The sequence below is a fragment of the Cupressus sempervirens genome, chromosome 10, assembly GCF_028749045.1.
Source record: "Cupressus sempervirens isolate cs-2001-9-10 chromosome 10, ASM2874904v1, whole genome shotgun sequence".
NCBI lineage: Eukaryota > Viridiplantae > Streptophyta > Pinopsida > Cupressales > Cupressaceae > Cupressus > Cupressus sempervirens.
Genome location: NC_143127.1, coordinates 116,311,810 through 116,331,195, shown reverse-complemented (window position 1 = coordinate 116,331,195; position 19,386 = coordinate 116,311,810). Strand labels below are relative to the sequence as shown.

Sequence of the window (19,386 nt, the reverse complement as noted above, 5' to 3'; positions counted from 1 at the left end):
ATGTTAAATGAATAGATAGGTTGATATTTTAATGTGGAACAATTTGGTTTTGTAATTGCTAGTAATGTGTAGTAATTGATGCTTTTGTCTTTCATTAGTTATCTATATTTTTTGGATTCTTTTAAAATCAAAAATATATTTTTTTAATGTAAATTTGATTATAATTCTTTAGTGATGTTTTAATATTAAACACAAGGAGAAAATAATAAATATTTTGTTGACAAATTAATGTCATTATCTACAAAATTTAAAGTAAACAAAAATTAAGTGTTAGAACTCATTAGATAGAAGATAAAAATTACATGTAAATAAAAATGATAACACAAAGGAATATAGCACACGTAAATAAATTAAATAGACAAACATATTTAGCATAGTTTACCCAATACTAGGTTGCATCCACCAAACAAAGAGTCCAATATTGTTATCTAGTAATTTTAACTTTGTTACAATTTCTAATCTTTCCTATAGGTCAATACAACTGGAAGAAGGTATGTTTTCACTTTAGTGACACAACTTACATCATCTTAAAAAATTAACCCTAAGCATAATTAATGAGTCAACTTTGACAAATAATTGATGAGTCAACTCAAAAATACTAATATCCTCAACCCCACACCTTATGAATGCTGTAGAGTACTTTCCTAATCAATAAAGACATTTAAAAGAAAAAAATTAATCCTCAAGTACTACTATTACAGTAGACTTTCATATGATACACAAATGAACAACTATTATAAATCTTTAGATTAATAGGTAGTGAAAAGTCTTATATCTCTTTCATGATATCTTAAAAATTTGTATTCAAGCTTCTTGTGATTGTGGTGTCACCAATTCAATAATTCTCCATTTTTTACTTATTTGTTGTATTATGTTTTGAGAGATATACATGAATATGCTAAAATGTATGTCCTATGTAAAGAACATAATTTGTATGCCATAATTATATTTACTCTAAATGAATATAGTCCTCTTTGATGTTTAGATTACACATCATACAAAGATTAGTGTTTATGTTTTAAAAATAATATAAATATTTCCATAGTTACTTTTTATATGATCTTTCTAAATTTACAACCTTATAAAATAATTATAAACACAATATCCATGTATTTAGAAGAAATGAATTGAGTTCAAAGTTGTTGCTATTTGTAATGTTGAATAGTCTATGAATTCACCACAAGAGCCTAATGCAGCTCAAAAGATGATCCAACTAGAACAATTCTGAATGGTCCTATTAGATAAAGATTTTGATATGAATTTTTCTCTGATCCATTCAAATGTAAAGCTCTTTTTTTCTTGTCCACATGTTATAACTTACTTTAAACATTTGGAGGGTGATATTTCTTAGATAATTGTGCAAAGAAGAAATATAAGTCCTCTTAAACATAAACATGTCTTTCTATCTCTAACTAAGGGTGGTCTTTCAAATGATTTTAGTGGTGTACAATCTATTTTTTAATTTCCTTCATTGATGACCTTCAAAACCTACATTTTAGAGTATAACTAGTTGTTGGTTCTTTCTTGTTGATGTATGTTTTTAGGTAAGCTGTCCTTTATATATTCATATTAGGTACCTTCAAATTATGCATTTTAATTGCCTAGTCTCCTATTGACTCCTAGAAATAAGACTTCCCAAACTGATAGTTATTGTGACAATGTTAATTATATTTATTAGTTGTTTATTTTATTTTTGTTTGTTGTCAATTCATAATAGATTACAGCTTTATAGTATATTATTACTTTAAACATGCTATATTTGTATATAGTTTTTTCTTTGAATTATTGCAGCCCATTGAAACATCCTTTAATAAAAACAATTTCAAACTTATTACCATATCCAATGAACCATAAATTGCACTTGATAGTGATGTTCACCTTATACTAAATAGCTTCCTAAATATAAATCTGATGCTTTTAGTGCTTTAGTTGACTATAGATATTTGATCAGCAGGCGAGATACAAATATTGCACTCATCAAATTAAAACTAGTGCCAATTTCTGAGGTATCTCATTTATTGCGACTGCATGTACGATGAATGAACCCTAACAAATTCACTGCAATTTGCTAATACTTATCGATATAAAACAAAAATGTTAGAGCAGCCGAAAACGCGTATTTGAATTCTCAAAGCTTGTCGTGTAATGGACAGTATTCAACTTAGTTGCCCGCCTTGCGACGTTAGAACGAAGAAATCTTCTGACCACTTGTATAAATTATTAACCATACATCACATTCCCTAGATTCCGATTTAATGTGTAGCTTAAATGAGTATTCCTCAAGTAGATCTTAAATTTGGGCACCTTCAAGTCAACTCAAGTCTATATACAATCGCCGTTGAATAAACATCCATTGTCTTCTTTATTTATTCGCTCTCTCCTCCTATACTAAACAAATTTGCATTCTCTATCCGTTTCTTCAATTGAGTTTCCCATGGAAAAGATTATTGAAGGTAGAAACTGCTTCTCTGATGGGTTCTCAGATGAGGTAGGCCTCCTATGTATTTTAATTTTAAGAATTTTTTTTTTCCCCTAAATTGTGGTTTGTTTCTGAGATTGGTTTGCCCTAGATTGTTTGAACTGTTCAGGGAGTGATTTATATTCAATAACATTTCATTAATATTTGAGAGTTGCGTAGATTACGAGCGAATTAAGACTTCTCAGAAAGGAGAACCAACAGCTCATATCAATGATCAATCAAATATACAGCGACTATAATAAATTGATCATGAAGCAACAGGTACAAAATTTCATTGGAATTCACTCGACCGAGTAGATTTTTAATGAAATTTTTTAAATCTTGACATTTCTCTATTTTATAGGAAGAGTATTACAGTTCATCTGCACAATCGAAAGGAGAGACTCTGAAATTAGGGATAGATTTAGCAGAGGTATCAAATAATGGGGAGATCAGGCAGCAAGCTATGGATTGCAGCACCGTACTTTCTGAGAGTTCACAAGAGAAAAGTCCAAAACCCTTCATGGCTGATCACTGGGTTTCCTCCAAGAAGAGGAAAATTAGCCTTCAGAGTGAAAATGGTCGAGGCAAGTCCAGCATAGATCAAGATTTTGTGATTCAGAAACCCCATTCAATGGGCAGAAGACCGGGGATTCCACCAGTGGTTCAGAGCAAAAACACTTTATATTTCCAGTCAAGATCAGACACACCCGCAGTAAGAATCACTTGTGTTTTAGGTTTAATAAATTTGAAAGGAGCAGAAATCCTAGCATCAAATTTAGTTTCTATCATGCCATGTCTCTTGACATGGCTGTATTTCAGAGTGCAATAATTAAATTGTAAATTTATCCCTTTTGTAATTTGCTGATTTTCTTTTAATTAAAATTTGGGATCACTTTTCATGATCTATTATGACTGGGTTTTTAATCACATCCTGCAATCCTTTATCAATAGTATAAAGCATTATTGAAATATTCTAATAATAATAATGATAAGCATAGATGATGTCGAAAGCTCATAAACAACAACAACTAGCATTATGGATTCTAGAATTCTGATATTGTTGAAACTTTTCAGGTCAACGATGGCTGCCAGTGGCGAAAGTATGGTCAGAAAATGACAAGAAACAGCTCATGGCCGAGAGCTTATTACAGATGTGCGGTTTACTCCTGTCCAGTTAGGAAGAAGGTACAGAGATGCAGTGAGAATCCTAGCGTTTTGAGTACGACCTATGAAGGAGAGCATAACCATTCGCTCAGTCCAGTTGCCACTGCCGTCATGAACTCTACCACTGCCCATCCCTTCCTTTTGCAGAGTACTATTGAAGGCAAAAAGCTGCCCTTTCCTTCTTCCATTGCTACCATCTCATCAACTGGTTCATATCCATCCATCACTCTTGACTTCACTGATGATCGTATCCTTAAACCGAGCTCTAACCCTAATCAGTCATTTCACTCACAATTACAAACAGAAAGAATGGTCGAGGCCAAAAGGCCTTCACATGGCAGCAATATGAATCATAGTCAGTCAGGATCGGATCCATCGGCCTTTCTGAAGGCGGATCCCAATTTTACAGCAGCAGTAGCTGAGGCTGTAGCGGCTTCTATTATCAGATGGGGTGTACAATGCTAAGGTGCATAAAGGTTTTTCTCTTATTGGTACTCAATGTCATGCAAGGCATCAAACCTTCAAGGGCTCGCCCTATGTATTCATGTAATACTAGGGGTTAATATTTTTGTTGTTTTGAATGTGTATTATTATTATGAACCTAGCAAATTAAACTCCCTTAATATTTTGCTCATTTCAAAAACGAGAGATATCGTAGAAGGAAGAAAAGTAAAACAAGTCGTTGTAGTCTCCTGTAAAAGGATCCGTTGTTCATGTTGGAGAATTAAGTGAACCATTGTGTTTGTAGGATTATTTTCTCTCCATTTAATGGCTTATATAATTTGGCAGACTTAGACTAAAATGGATACCATTGAATATGATCTATAGATCTATTTATTGCCAATATAATGAAGTAAAGCGTTGAATGTTGGATACAATAAGTTAGGTTTGAAATACAAGTTATTGATAGACTGAAGAGGAAAGGTCGCTTTAAAAACGAATCAAAATTGTGTGGAATGTAAATTAAAACACTGAATACCCAGCAAAGATTAACGATAACTCTTTATGGTGCTTTCTTTTCCCATAGCCCATGGTACTTTTTCCAGAAAGCCTCTGGATGTCATGTTTACTTCGTGCTCTATAGTGAGGGTGTGATTTGAGAATGATAAAACTCTTATGAATTTTCCTTTTTACAGCACAGTGTCTGATCCTGTTTGAAACACCTCTACTCTATATCCCTTTCTTCAATACAAACTACTGCTGAAGTCTCTGTATCCTTTTACTTTCTCTATGATGGCCTTCATAAAATAAAATGTTAAAGAAACAGTCAGGAAATCAACCTGCGAGGCTCTTAAGAATTAATGTTTTTGATTGTATTTTGTGATCTATAAAATTATAGCACTGGAATGTTGAAAGAATGTGATCTAAAATATAGATGTTAAAAAATTTCATTTAAAAAGATTAACTATAATATTTCTGTACACTGAAATTACGTTGAACAAAATAAATAATAAATAGTTACAACACTACTAGAAACACAAAACAATTTAATTACAACACTACTAGAAACATAAACAAATTTTGTCATGTGGTAGAGCTGGTGGATTTGATGTTATCCAATCTTCGTGAAGAGTCATAACAATTACCTCCTCAACTTGAGGAAAAAAGCAATTGAAAATCTTGCTTAACTTGTCATGATTGAGAGGGAAGGGATCTCACCTTGCCTAATGGTTTCTAGGAATGGGAACCCTATAATCCATAGAAAAATTGAAAACCTTGTAATATTCCCAAGACATTTTTGGGCGTAGGCATTCTGTGTTTGAAGACAATCTTGATCCAAAGAAGATCTCCACTCAAAGAAGAATCAAATTTGAAGTGAAATCTGGATCCAAAGGGAAACTTAGTCTGAAGGAGATATTGATCTAAAGGGAAACTTGACCCAAAGGAGAACTTAATCTGAAGGGAAAATCAGTCTAAACAATATCTCAATCTGAAGGGAAACTTGGCCCAAGGAGTTCTTGATCTGAAAGGAAACTCAACCTAGAGGAGAACATGACCTGAAGGAGAACTAGAAAACTGGTTCAAAGGAGATGTTGATCCAAAAGGAAGCTTGAGTCGAAGGAGTACTTAGTCTAAAAGGAATATAAGTCTGAAGGAGATCTTAATGCGAAGGGAAACCCGACCTGAAAGAGAACTCAACTTGAAGGAGAACTCAACCCGAAGGAGAACTTGATCTGAGGGAGTACTTTATTCGAAGGAGAACTCGATCAAAAGGGAATACTTTGCACCATGAATGTCATACGGGGTTGTTGTAGATTATTGTTCATTTACATACTTGGATTGAATTAGCTCTTCAGAAATCTATAAGATTTGTATGTTTTGTTGTTGGTGTTATTTTTGAAAGAGAAAATTCCAATGTTGCGTTTTAGATAACATGATATTAGAAGATCAATTGCATAAGATATATGCAATTATATTTGTAGACAAATATGGCACTCAAGATGTGTAGATCTAAAGAAAAGTAATACAAAGATGGAATAGGGTGAGGATTGAATCTAATCAAAACTAAAATAGCCAAGTAGGAAAGATTTTCCACTTCCCAAATGACAAATAATACTGAACTTCAAAAGGAATTTGTAGTGTAAAAATAAATAATCCAAATCACTCATACTAACAACTTCCTACATGTTGCACATAAATACTTGGACAAAAGTCTCAAGGGCAATGTCAACACAATAAAACCTGTGCAATTAATAAAAATTGGGCTCCTTTATTAAATAATTATAGGTCCAAATAATATTAAATAAATTTTGGGACCATTAATTATTTAATTTATTTTATTAAATTTGGGGACATTACAAATCCTCTCAACCTAAGGATTGCTTGTCCTCAAGAAATATGCAATGTCCAAGATGCCAAACCAATTGTGGATGTGGATAGCTATATCTACTAGAAGCTCCATGTTTCTTGAGGATCAAATGTGCATAATTGAATTTAATGGAGATCGGTAGACCACAACTAGGCCTCCACTACACTACTCTAATAGAAACAATGTCATGTCCAAAACCACTAGGATCCCATGGAAGCAATTCATAAAACACATTAGTGGTCCAATCCAAAACCTTCATAGGATGACATACACCAATCTCCTCCTGAATCTCATGAGTCTAATGAATATTTCCACTCCATGATAGTGGTCTTGCATCAACATGAATCCAAGTACAATGCACTCCACCACCATCACCGTGCCCAGATATGTCGGCACTAACATCATACCAGTGAAGAGTGACTCCATCTTTTATTGCTCCATTCTCATATCAGTATTCCTTTCAAATTTTTGTTGTCCTACATTTTCATGTCCAGAGTCACAAGGATTCCAAAGGAGCCAGTCATAAACTACAGTGGTGTCATTAACCACAAACTTCATGTAATCATCAAACTACTTAGGGATCTCCTAGTCCATGTAGATCTTATTATTTTAATGACAAGGTCCTTTACATGGAGAAATTGAAGTCATGTTCGACTTAAGCACAACATAAGGATAAACTTCATATTTAACCAATTGTGGTTACTCCTACAAGGAAACATTCATAGGATCTCCATGAAGTTGAACAATTGCTCGTAGATAATTTCCATCTAGTTGATTGATGAGTGTGGGTTTGATGAAATTAATGCAAGTATCTTCTTCACTATTTTCAACATCTTTATGTTTTAGGTGCTTTCTGTATATGCTACTTTAGTATGTTAGAAACACTAAATTAAAACAATCAAAAATCATTTGCATACTAATTTAACATAACTTCATGAGAGACAAAGTGAAGTCCTCAAATGAAAATATGAGCCATGGATAGGCTCTCTCGATGAGGATGATCACTTGATGTAGAGGTGTGTCTAATAGTTAAGATGGCTTGATTATGTATGTATGCTCAAATGCTCAAATGGGCTTCAATGGAGGATGTTTGATAGATTTTGGTGAATGGATTTGATGTAAAAAATGGCTTTTCAAAATGGGATTATGGATTTACTTTCTAGATTGTGTTAAAATGGCTTGGGAGAGGATTCCTTAAATAGGCAAAGGGCTTGAGGGATCAAGGGCTAGGATGCAAGGATGGAAGAAAGCTTATGGAAGGTTTAGATTGAATGAGAGGAGTGCACATGGATTGTGCTTCCTTACAGCCAATTAGGGAGTGACACATGTCACAAGGTCATTGGTTAGAGCAAGAGGGGTTGAGGAGTCAACAAAGGAGGCTCAAAGCTCATAAAGACCCTCATAATGGCTTGTAAGAGTAATGAATGGGCTTGTAAGAGTCATTTATGGCTTTGTGGGCTTCATAAAGTTTTATGGTTGGGATATTTGTGAGAGAGTTGAGATATTTTGACTTGGGTTAGATTAAGAAAATCTTAAGCTTGACTTAGGAATGTGCAAATGATTAAGGCTTGGATTAGGCTTGGGTTAAGATTAGATTAGGCTTGTTAGAGATGGGAAAGTGGATGACATTTAATGAGGGTGGGTGAAGTAGGAGATATTTGTTGGCTTTGGCTTGGGTTAGCACGTCTTAACCCATGTTTAGGGAATGTGACAAGGTTAGGGGGGGGATTAGGATTAGGATTAAAGATAAGGATTGGCATCTTCTAGAAGAGTCTAGGCTTTGGATGAGGATGAAGACTTTCTAGAAGAGTCTAAAACTTCCTAGGATGAGGATAAAAAAGGTTTTTAGGAAATAAATAAAGTTTTATTTATTTTAAGGGTTTGGGTTGAAGAGATATTTATTAAAATATTTTTAATAAAAATGAAGATTAATATTTAATCTTAATTAAATATTTTGAGTTGGGATTAGTGGTAGGAAATGATGAGATTAGCCTTTAATCGAAATTAAAGAAGGATTAGAAAATTTTGGAAGAGGTTAGTGGTCTTAAGGAAATTGGCTAAGTTTTGGGCAAAAAAAAAAATTATTTATTTATTTTGGGATTTTTGGTCAATTTATTAATTAAATAATTAATAAATAAAGAAATAATGTTTAAATAAGATTTAAACATTTTTGGGAGGGAATCCTTAATTAAATATTTTTAATTAAGATAAAGGGATTTAATGGCATAAAAATAAATAAATAAATTAATTAAATAATTTAATTAATAAATGATGATGTCATCAGGGACTTTTTTAGAAAATAAAAATACTTTATTTTCTAAAAGATTTAGGTGTCTACATTTTGCCCCTCTTTGACATAGTGTTGAGATAACACTATTTCAAAGAAGTTTGAATATAAACGACATGAGGAAGATGTTTTAGGAACAAAGTTGCCCCAGTCTTGCATAAGAAGGAGAGACTAGACTATGAGATGCCCCCTCAAGAAGGCGGTGGGGAGAGAAAATGAGGCTCGATGGCTTCTTGAAAAATACAAGAATCTGGGATAAGCAAGAAGACTCAGATTAGCAAAGAGAAGGGGTTGAATTAGCTCAAACTCTTACTATGGGAGAATGATAAAGGAGAATCAGATGCACAAGAGGAAGCAAGCTTAATACTTTAGAGAAGGTGGAGGATGAAGGAGAAGAGAACTATAAAAAGGAATCTAGGATAGAGAGAAGGATGAGAGGATTATAAAGTTGATGCAACAGGATTTCAAAGAGTTAGATTGGAGGAAGATGTGTTTCAGAGATCCCTAGGACTAGGATTGTGGATCTCAAAAGATGAGGCTTGGTGGATTGATTGGATTGGTGGATCCCTAAGACTAGGATTGTGAATCCCTAAAGCTAAACGTGAAGATTGATTCAAAGAGATACTGATGTATAAGCTGGAGTAGGAGAGACAGATGCTGGATATGGATGGGAGATAATGGAGATAAAGGGAATCTATTGAAGCTTTTTGAGCAGGGGGATACTTCAAAGAGAAGTAGCACCATGTAGTTGAGCACTGGATTTGCTATAGGACTGTTGGTTAATTGCCAAGGTTACCAAGAACATCAAGGCCATGTCACCAACCATCCAAAGGACTGACGAACTGACTTGAAACAAAGACACAAGGATTGCCCCAACATCACACATGAAACCCAGAGGAAATAGTGTGGAACCAACACTGGGTAACCCACAAGCAAAAAATAAACAAACGAAAGACTTGATCAAAATGGTATGCTCAAAGTGCCCCATTCGCAGCATACCATGATATGGAAGATAGTGGCAACCTTGAGGAGGGAACAAAAAGATTGCTTGGAAAAGATACTTCAAGACCCAAAAGGGAAGATTTCAAATCAAAAGAGAGCAAAAATCCAAAAAAGAACCGATTTCCAATGAGATGGGTAGGACGAGGTACTAACGGACCAAGATCAGACATGAGGAAAGCTATATCCTGCAAGGATCTGTCGAAGAGCACCTAAGCTGGTGGATTTGGATGAGTGATGCGTCTGGCAAGTTGAGCTAAGAAGGATAACACTTTGGTGATAGGAGATCTAGCTAAAGGATGCATTGGAATAGCTAACCAAGATTTGTGCGATGTGTACAAGATGCTGATCAAGGATGACCTGACACGAAAGCTTGATAGATACAATGGTACTAAGCTAAAGAGGATGTACAAGCTGACGGACCAAGATATGGTACAAATGTACAAGTAATTTTGGAAAAGATTGGATATACAAGCTATGATACAAGGGATGATACAAGCTTTGTAAAAGATTATTTACAAGCTGTATAGGAGCTTCGAATGATAAGATAGCGGGATGGCTCAAGTTGGTGCAAGATGCAGAAGCTAAGGATGAGGTGATAGCAGAAGATATGGATTTGGTAGGATGCATCGAATGATGATGATAGATGTGCAACCAAGGATGGGGACAATGCTAAGGTTGGTGGTAGCTGAGCTGATAGATGGTGCTAGAGTGAATGGCTAATGAGAGAATGACATTGGATTTGCATGAGGATATCCTAGAGTGAAATACCAATGACAAGGGAGGATGGACAAGACAAGATCTCCAAGGAATACAGTGCCCCCAGTCAAAAGATGACATGCGAAAAGAGGTCTTATGATGGATGTGATAGGATTGAAGCTAGGATGGAAAAGTTGAAGGCACTAGGGAGATGGATGATAGATGGGATGATGGGGTGAGGTTGCAGAAGATAAGTGGATAGTGATAGATAAAAGATAGGTGGATAAATTAGAAGATGGAGCTGGATGGCAAGACGTGACCAAAAGCATGAGGATAATAGGCTAAGCTGGGGATGGTTGGATTACACATGATGCTTGTTTGCCAAGTTTTCATCATGTTACTTGTCTAAGGCACTTGAATTGCCAAGTTTTCACCAGTGGATGCTTTATTTTTCTTTTCTTTTTTGACTTTTGACTTAGCTAGAATTATTTTGGCTTTTTTGGGATTTTTCACTGGCTGTTGGAATGTTCAATTTTGTTGCTAGCTGTTGGTACACCAAATGTCTAATTTATGCAATAGATCAGATTAGATGGGATTGATGGTAGGAGATGGAGGGATGAATAGGATAGAAAGGAGCATGAGATGGGGATGCTTTCAGGATCAACATTGGCACATGTTGGGACAGGTGTGAAAAGAGCATATGGGGGATAGATGGTAGATGTGGGCTTGATGGAGGATTTGTGGAAGCATTCTTGGGGATATAGGCACCCAAGATGGAGTTAGGAGATGGGGGACACGAGTCACTGGATGGGGGATTAGCAATGGTGGAAGCCATTATGCATTGGGTTTCAAATTTTTCTTTGGGATCCACATCATTTTGAATTTTCTTTTCATAGGCTTTTGCATTGTTTTGCATTCTTTGATGGGATTTTTCCTTTTTGGAGTATGTCTTTTAGAATAGACATATGATTGCCTAGGATGTGGATTTTTAGCTTTATGCATTTTGAAGTTGGCATTCACATTGCTGTAGTAAGCTTTGGGAAGATGGTTAGGAGAAGCTTTGTGAGATGGAGAGGATATGGAAGAGCATGTAGGGGGATGATGATGGATGATGTGCCCTGATATGTGCCTTTGTTGATCTTGCATAGGAATGGAGGGAATAGGATTTTTATGATGGCTAATAGGAGGATGGAGGATGGTAGATTTTGGGACATGAGAAACCAAAATGGATTTAGCAGATGAAGGGGGGATATGGTAGGTTGTTTTGGGTTGCAAAGATGGTGGAGGGGGGATGACATAAGATTTCTTGAAGGAGTGATGGGAGGCTGGCATTGTGGGCCTGGAGATAGGCTTGGTTTGGGGATGGCATGTACCAACACTTTTAGATGGTGAGCCTTTGTATACATATCCAAGACCATGAAATCCTAGATTCTTTTGTGCAATAATAGGCTTTTTGATTCCTTGCTCTTGTGGTCCTAAACCTTGACCTTGATAATGACATCGATTGAGCATTTGAACGAGCTGAGGAAACTTTTTGCTTGTAGAAAATAGTAGAAGTGCTTTATTAGATGTACTGCAATGGGGAGATACTATTCTTAATTCTTCTGTTGAGAGGGGGCCACCATGGATTAATGTAAGTGAACCAAGAGGGTAGATTATAGAGGGTGGAATAGCTTAGATAGGTGGTAAGATGGAAGCATGGAGCGGAGGAGATGGTAGGATAGGATCTTGATTTAGCTGATGGGATGAAAAGATATCCTGCAGTAGAGGAGGTATGGCTTGAGGTTTTGGAGATGGAGGGAATGGTGACTGCACTATGGATGGAAGACATGGTACGATGATATCTTTGTTTATGCTTTGGGGGATGTCAACATGCTTTTAGGCAGGATCTTGATAGGATTGGATTGGAGTGGATGGTGTGATAGGAGGTGAAGGGATGGATTCTTCAAAGGCAGTAGATGGATAGATTGGACATTCAGTAGTGGAGATAGGTGAGTAGAAGATGGATGGATAAGGGTCATTATGAGAGATTTTGGAAATGCTTGGAGGTGATGTGGATAGGATTTGGAGGGATTTGACAGGTGGTGGGATTTTGATGCTTGCGGAGAGTGGAAGGATTTTAAGCAATTTGATGGATGGTATGGGGATGATAGCTATGGGAGATGGAGGTGATATTATAGATGGGGAAGCTTCATCACTGACTACTTCACATGGTTGGATTAGATGACATGGCTTATCAATTGTTGGAGGCAACTTTTCTTGTATTTCCTCTAGGAGATTCTTGGGAGACTCGTGCATCGAAGGTGGAGGTGGTGGATTGACAGGAATATCTGGTGTGGTGGGGGTGGAAGATTGGAAGCTTAGTTCATTATGTGATGGAGGAGAAGCTGGGATATGAGATGGCATGACTAGATAGTTTGGAGAAATGCTTGGATTTTGGAGGATGGTTGGCAGAAGGCATCTAAGGCTCTCAAGATACCCGTCATAGTCAACAAGATTTTCATCATCATTGGAATATGATGTAGTGAGAGAAAGGACAATGCAACCAAATTCATCATGATAGGGTTGGGATTTCATGTTTTGATGATGAGTTGGATGGGGATGGGGTCTTGCATATGGATGAACACGAAAGCTCATGGTTGGATTTGGATTAAGCGTAGATTTTGGATTTGGCTGATGAAAGATTTCCTAGGGAGAGTCAAAGCTACATGACAGACCTAAGGAGGATTGGCTAGAGATTTTTGGCTTTCTTGTGGATGGAAGATTTCAAGGGTATGCTGTCAAAAAGTGAGAGTTTTGCTTTCCTATGTGCAGGATTGGTGGCTTTTGGTGTAAACTTGAGGATAGACAAATGATCCTATGGGAATGACATGAGATTGACCACTTGTGGATCCCAACCTTTAGCTTAAGGTGATGAGGGATGACAATTGACAAGGCTAGATTACCCTAGAAAAAGCTCTATCAAAGAGATAACCTTGAGGAAATTGAGGGATTTGGATAGATTGATTGGATGGCAAACTCTGGTAGAGTAACAATAATTCCTTAAAGGCTTGCGTGATTTTGGATTGGGTTGCTAGCTAGCTGGGGGGATGTTTTGGATGGACTTTAGATTTGGGATTGTTCTAAAGAAAAGAACTAGATAGATTCGGTTGCGGCAAGGGAGCTTGGATGATTTTTTGATGAGGCAGTGACTATGCTAAGTATGCCTTGAGCTAGGAGATTTATGCTTTTCTGGGATTTTGACCAAAGTTGGCAAACATTCATTCAAAAGCTATGAACAAACAAGCAGACAAAAGTTTGGAGCAAGCACGTCAAACACACCAACATCCTAGGAAGCTTTCTACAAGGATGAAATTTTGTTTAGCTAGGGAGTCCTTGATATATGCAAGGTACGTGAGGTCCAAATCCATAGATGAAATGAAAGAGATGTCACACAACTGAGAGGAGCGGTAACCCACTTCTCCTCTTTCACTTCTCAAGGGTATAAAGTTTCTTGAGGCTTAGCCCAAGTGATAGAATTTTGATCCCAAGAGAGGTGTCTTTGATTCACCTCCTGATCTTTATACTCTGTCAGAACGCTGGAGTTGAGATCATCCCAAGGGGTGATGAAATCCATGAGCATGCCTCCTAAAACTTAAACAAGATTTTGGATCCTAATCTTATATACCCAAGATGGCCTCGAAAGACGACAAGGGGAGAGAAGACTTGGATGATCTTGGGCTAAAAGACATAGTTCTTTTCCAACTGACACTTAAGTTTTTTTGATCTAGACTTTTTGAAAACACACGTGATTAAGATGCAAAGGTTCAATTCTAATTTGAAATGCACCAAAAAAAGAGAAGTGATCAAAGAATGAATACACCAAGAAGATTTAGGGTCAACAAAAAGTAAACTAGCATGCCCAGAGGCCTTCCACGTCAAGTATTGATTTATTTTATTTAAGGCATTAAATATTGAGTGTGACTTTGTTTTAAGCCCAAAAAAAAGATGTGTGTAAAGCTCAATTTCAAGCGCATGCCCGGAGGCCCTCCACCTCAAGATTTGTTCAATTTTTATGCCCAAATGAAGTGTTAGTGAGACTAATGTGCATTCAAGAAATTTTATATCTTAGAAAAATCAATAAAAACTCAAGCGAGTGGAATTTGATTTTTGTGGAGCACTTAACACCTTCTTAGGTAGACCCATCCCCATATATGACATTGATATTGCAATCAATGGTTAGAATGATGGGTGATTAAAGAGGTTGAGTCCAACAACAAATTCACTCAAAGTGTCTTTATTTGTTTTTATAACTTAGGAAGTTTCTAAAATGTGGATTCTTTTCATGCCCCAAAAGATGATTATTTGATCTATGGCATTCAAGATTGGATTTGTTGTTTTAATCATGCATTCATAAAAAAACAAACTTGATTTTAATCCATGGCACTCAAGAGTGATTTTAGCAACATGCATTCAAAGAGAAGCGATTAAACATTCAAGTTTTTTCCTTTGAGCATTCAAGATTGAGATTTTGCATGTTGTTTTAAGAACTTTGAAGTGCTTTGTTTTAACCTTAGATCATTCAAGATTGTTTTGAACTCAAAAGTGAAAATGACTCTTTGGGCTTTGGTTTTCATTCAAGATTTTGTGTTCTAGTTTGCATTTTTTAAGTCTAAAAAAATGATATTCCTAGATTGTTTTGATGCATGAAAAACCTAGGAAACATTCAAGATTTTGCAACAAGACATTTTTTTGGAACAAATAACAAAGCTTTTAGGACAATTTTGGCAACCATTTAGGACTCTTAGTTTTCATGAGATGTTTAAAAGAACTTTAAAATATTTGCAAATGAGGTTCATTTTATCCTTGATTGATGCTTTGAGTTTGATTTAGATTTTAGTGTACACTTAGTGTTGATTTTGAACCTTTTGAAATAGAAACTTGAAGTTCTTTTTAAATTTTCAAAAATGAAGTGTTCCTAACTTTGCATCAATGCATCTAAAACTTTGATGTTGCAATAATGCAAATGATTGGATTGGTTTAGTTTTTTTTTTGCAAATTTTTAGATTTTAATGGATTTAAGTATGATTTGGGGGTTCATTTTAAGCACTTAAAAGTTTTTTTTTTTTTTTTTTGCAAATTTTTAGATTTTAATGGATTTAAGTATGATTTGGGGGTTCATTTTAAGCACTTAAAAAAAAAAGTGTGTATCATTTTTCTTCCTTAAAAAAAAAAGGCCAAGATCCCTCAAGAAGAAGAAGAAGTAGTAGACGGAATAGAAGAAGAATATAGACAAGAAGAGGAAGAAGAATTCCAAGTGCTCCGTCCACCTATAAGCTTGAAAAATTTGCAAACACTATGAGATAGACTATGAGTTCCTTTGTCTTCTTGATGCTCATGTGGACCTGTAAAACCAATTTATACAATCTTACCAATCACAAAAACAAGCAAAATTAGCCAAAATTAGCAAATGACATACAAAACTTGACTAAAAAAGCTAATGAAGATGACCCATGTGGGGTCCCATCGGGTGTGCCAAAATGTATATGCTACTTTAGTATGTTAGAAACACTAAATTAAAACAATAAAAAAGAATTTGTATACTAATTTAACATTACTTCATGAGAGACAAAGTGAAGTCCTCAAATGAGAATATGAGCCATGGATAGGCTCTCTCAATGAGGATGATCACTTGATGTAGAGGTATGTCTAATAGCTAAGATGGCTTGATTATGTATGTATGCTCAAATGCTCAAATGGGCTTCAATGGAGAATTTTTGATAGATTTTGGTGAATGGATTTGATGTAAAAAATGGCTTCTCAAAATGGCATTATGGCTTTACTTCTAGATTGTGTTAAAATGGCTTGGGAGAGGATTCCTTGAATAGGCAAAGGGCTTGAGGGATCAAGGGCTAGGATGCAAGGATGGAAGAAAGCTTATGGATGGTTTAGATTGAATGAGAGGAGAGCACATGAATTGTGCTTCCTTACATCCAATCAGGGACTGACACACGTCACAAGGTCATTGGTTAGAGCAAGAGGGGTTGAGGGGTCAACAAAGGAGGCTCAAAGCTCATAAAGATCCTCATAATGGCTTGTAAGAGCAATGAATGGGCTTGTAAGAGTCATTTATGGCTTTATGGGCTTCATAAAGTTTTATGGTTGAGATATTTGTGAGAGAGTTGAGATATTTTGACTTGGGTTGGATTAAGAATGTCTTAAACTTGACTTAGGAATGTGCAAATGATTAAGGCTTGGATTAGGCTTAGGTTAAGATTAGATTAGGCTTGTTAGAGATGGGCAAGTGGATGGCATTTAATGAGGGTTGGTGAAGGAGGATATATTTGTTGACTTTGGCTTGGGTTAGCAAGTCTTAACCCAGGTTTAGGGAATGTGACAAGGTTAGGGGGGGATTAGGATTAGGATTAAAGATAAAGATTGACATCTTCTAGAAGAGTCTAGGCTTTGGATGAGGATGAAGACTTTCTAGAAGAGTCTAGAACTTCCTAGGATGAGGATAAAAAGATTTTTAGGAAATAAATAAAGTTTTATTTATTTTAAGGGTTTGGGTTGAAGAGATATTTATTAAAATATTTTTAATAAACATGAGGATTAATATTTAATCTTAATTAAATATTTTGAGTTGGGATTAGGGGTAGGAAATGATGGGATTAGCCTTTAATCAAAATTAAAGAAGGATTAGAAGATTTTGGAAGAGGTTAGTGGTCTTAAGGAAATTGGCCAAGTTTAGGGAAAAAAATAAATTATTTATTTATTTTGGGATTTTTGGTCAATTTATTAATTAAATAATTAATAAATAAAGAAATAATGTTTAAATAAGATTTAAACATTTTTGGAAGGGATTCTTTAATTAAATATTTTTAATTAAGATAAAGGGATTTAATGGGATAAAAATAAATAAATAAATTAAATAAATAATTTAATTAATAAATAATGATGTCATCAGAGACTTTTTCAGAAAATAAAAATACTTTATTTTCTAAAGGATTTACGTGTCTACACTCTCCACTTGTATGCATATTAACAGATTCTTGTGAATCCTCATGCAACTATTTGTTTTCCTCTTGTGTCTGTATGACTTCATACTATAGCAACTTATCAATCTGCCACTTCAAACCATTATTAAAGAGTTCATTGTGCTGAGATAGATACTTCAATCACAATTCTATGTAATCCTTCATAGTAGCGTCTATCTCACATCCACGAATCACCCAGTTTTTGTTTATTTTCTTCAAATTTTCAACTAATGTGGGAGTTTGCATTTACTCATGCTTCATCCTAGGAGTGAATGTTGTCATTGATGGCCTTGTGCAAGTCAAGAGATTGAGTGTTTCTTTCACCCATTCATGGATCTTTTGTTTAGTTCTTCTTAGCTCTATGAGTGCATTAATCAACCTATCACTCAACCCAATGATTTGAACTAAATATTTTACATGTTGGATGGATCATCAGCTCTAATAACATTTTAATGTTTCAAAGATGATTTTGGCTATAGGGGATCTCTGTCCAAAGGAAATCTCAATCCAAGGGGGGTCTCGATCCAAAGGAGATCTCGATACAAAGGGAATGTCGAACCAAAGGGGATCTCATCTTGAAGGATCTTGAGATAGTACTAACCAAGCTTGGTTAGTTAATGAACTAGATTGTGTATTAACCAAGTTCACTTAGTTACCAAGAGAAAGTTGGCATGAAGTCCATATTGACCTAGTTCGGTTGGTTAATGTTAGAACTCTTGTTCTAACCAAGTTGGCTTGGTTAATGAAGGGATTCTTAGTGTTGATTGAGTACTCAATTCTATATTAGGTAACTATCAATATATTAAGTCTAATAAATTTATTGGTTAATACAAGCTAGTTTAAGAGTTAATATTTGATTAATTAAAAGAAAATTCAATCCGACTTGACAAGGTGAATCATATCTATAAAATATCAATTTGAGGATTGAATATGGCATTGATGAAGATGAATTAAGGAAGTGAATTTGAAGGATATCTATAAAGGGCAAGGCATCCAAGTTGACCGAGCTACAAAGAACATTATGATCAAGGAGGATCAAGTAATCAAGCCAAAACTAAGATTTGAATCAAAAAATTCAATTGTATCCATAATTAGGTCAAGTCATTGTCACTTTCTAATAATTGTAGGAGTGAATCAAATATCTAAATAAAATTAGCCTAACAACTATTCAACAAATGATCTAACAAGGTGACATTTCTAGATTTAAGGGTCTCAAGACCTTTAACAAGGCCACTCCAAATAGGGTGAATTAAATCCTCCAATAGGTTCACACCTAACATTGTGTTTTTTAACCTTTAAAAGGGTTAATTCCTAACAAAGCTCTCTTTAGAAGAGTGAAAAACAGTAACTAGTTGCAATTGGTGGTTTTCCCAAATTGGGTTTCCATGTTAAATCTTGGTGTCTCCTATGTTCATGTTATTTCCTTTATCTTTCTACAACTAAGTTAATAATGGCTAATTACATTAATATCTTAAGATCTTTTTGCTAACCAAGTGAAAGTAGTATATTCATTGTTAACCAAGTTACAATAGGATTTAGTTGTATAGTGTGTTGACATCATAAAAGGGACTTTTGGGTTTATTTTTGTAGTAACTAATTCACCCCTCCCATCTTAGTTACTTGTTTCCATTTCCAACAATTGGTATAAGAGAGTTTGGTGCTTTTAGATAAGTTTTCAAGGATCTAAGTTAAAGATCAAGATGTCTTACATAAGGGAAATATCCAAGTTGAATAGTGATAACTTCCAGTCATGGAAGGAACTCATTAAGCTACATTTGGAAACCGTTAGAGATACATGCCTAAAATATCTAAAGAACAAATATGTGACATCTATTGGACCTTGGTCTATGGATCAAATTGTGGAAAAGAAGAATCAAAACATAATGATGATTGACATTGCCTCTACTTTCAATTATGTTGAATTTGATGAAGTCAATGATTGTCCTAATGC

At 35.2% G+C, this 19,386-nt stretch overlaps 1 protein-coding gene across 1 annotated transcript; it reads left to right on the top strand.

Annotated features, from left to right (window-relative positions):
* Positions 1-2,364: 2,364 nt before the first annotated feature.
* LOC149532867 (WRKY transcription factor 6-like) lies at positions 2,365-4,413 on the top strand. Its single transcript, XM_089806142.1, has 4 exons — positions 2,365-2,488; positions 2,639-2,740; positions 2,823-3,173; positions 3,536-4,413. Exons 1-4 carry the CDS (start codon positions 2,435-2,437, stop codon positions 4,088-4,090), a joined length of 1,062 nt encoding a protein of 353 aa, XP_089662268.1. The 5' UTR covers positions 2,365-2,434; the 3' UTR covers positions 4,091-4,413.
* The last annotated feature ends 14,973 nt before the right edge of the window (positions 4,414-19,386 follow it).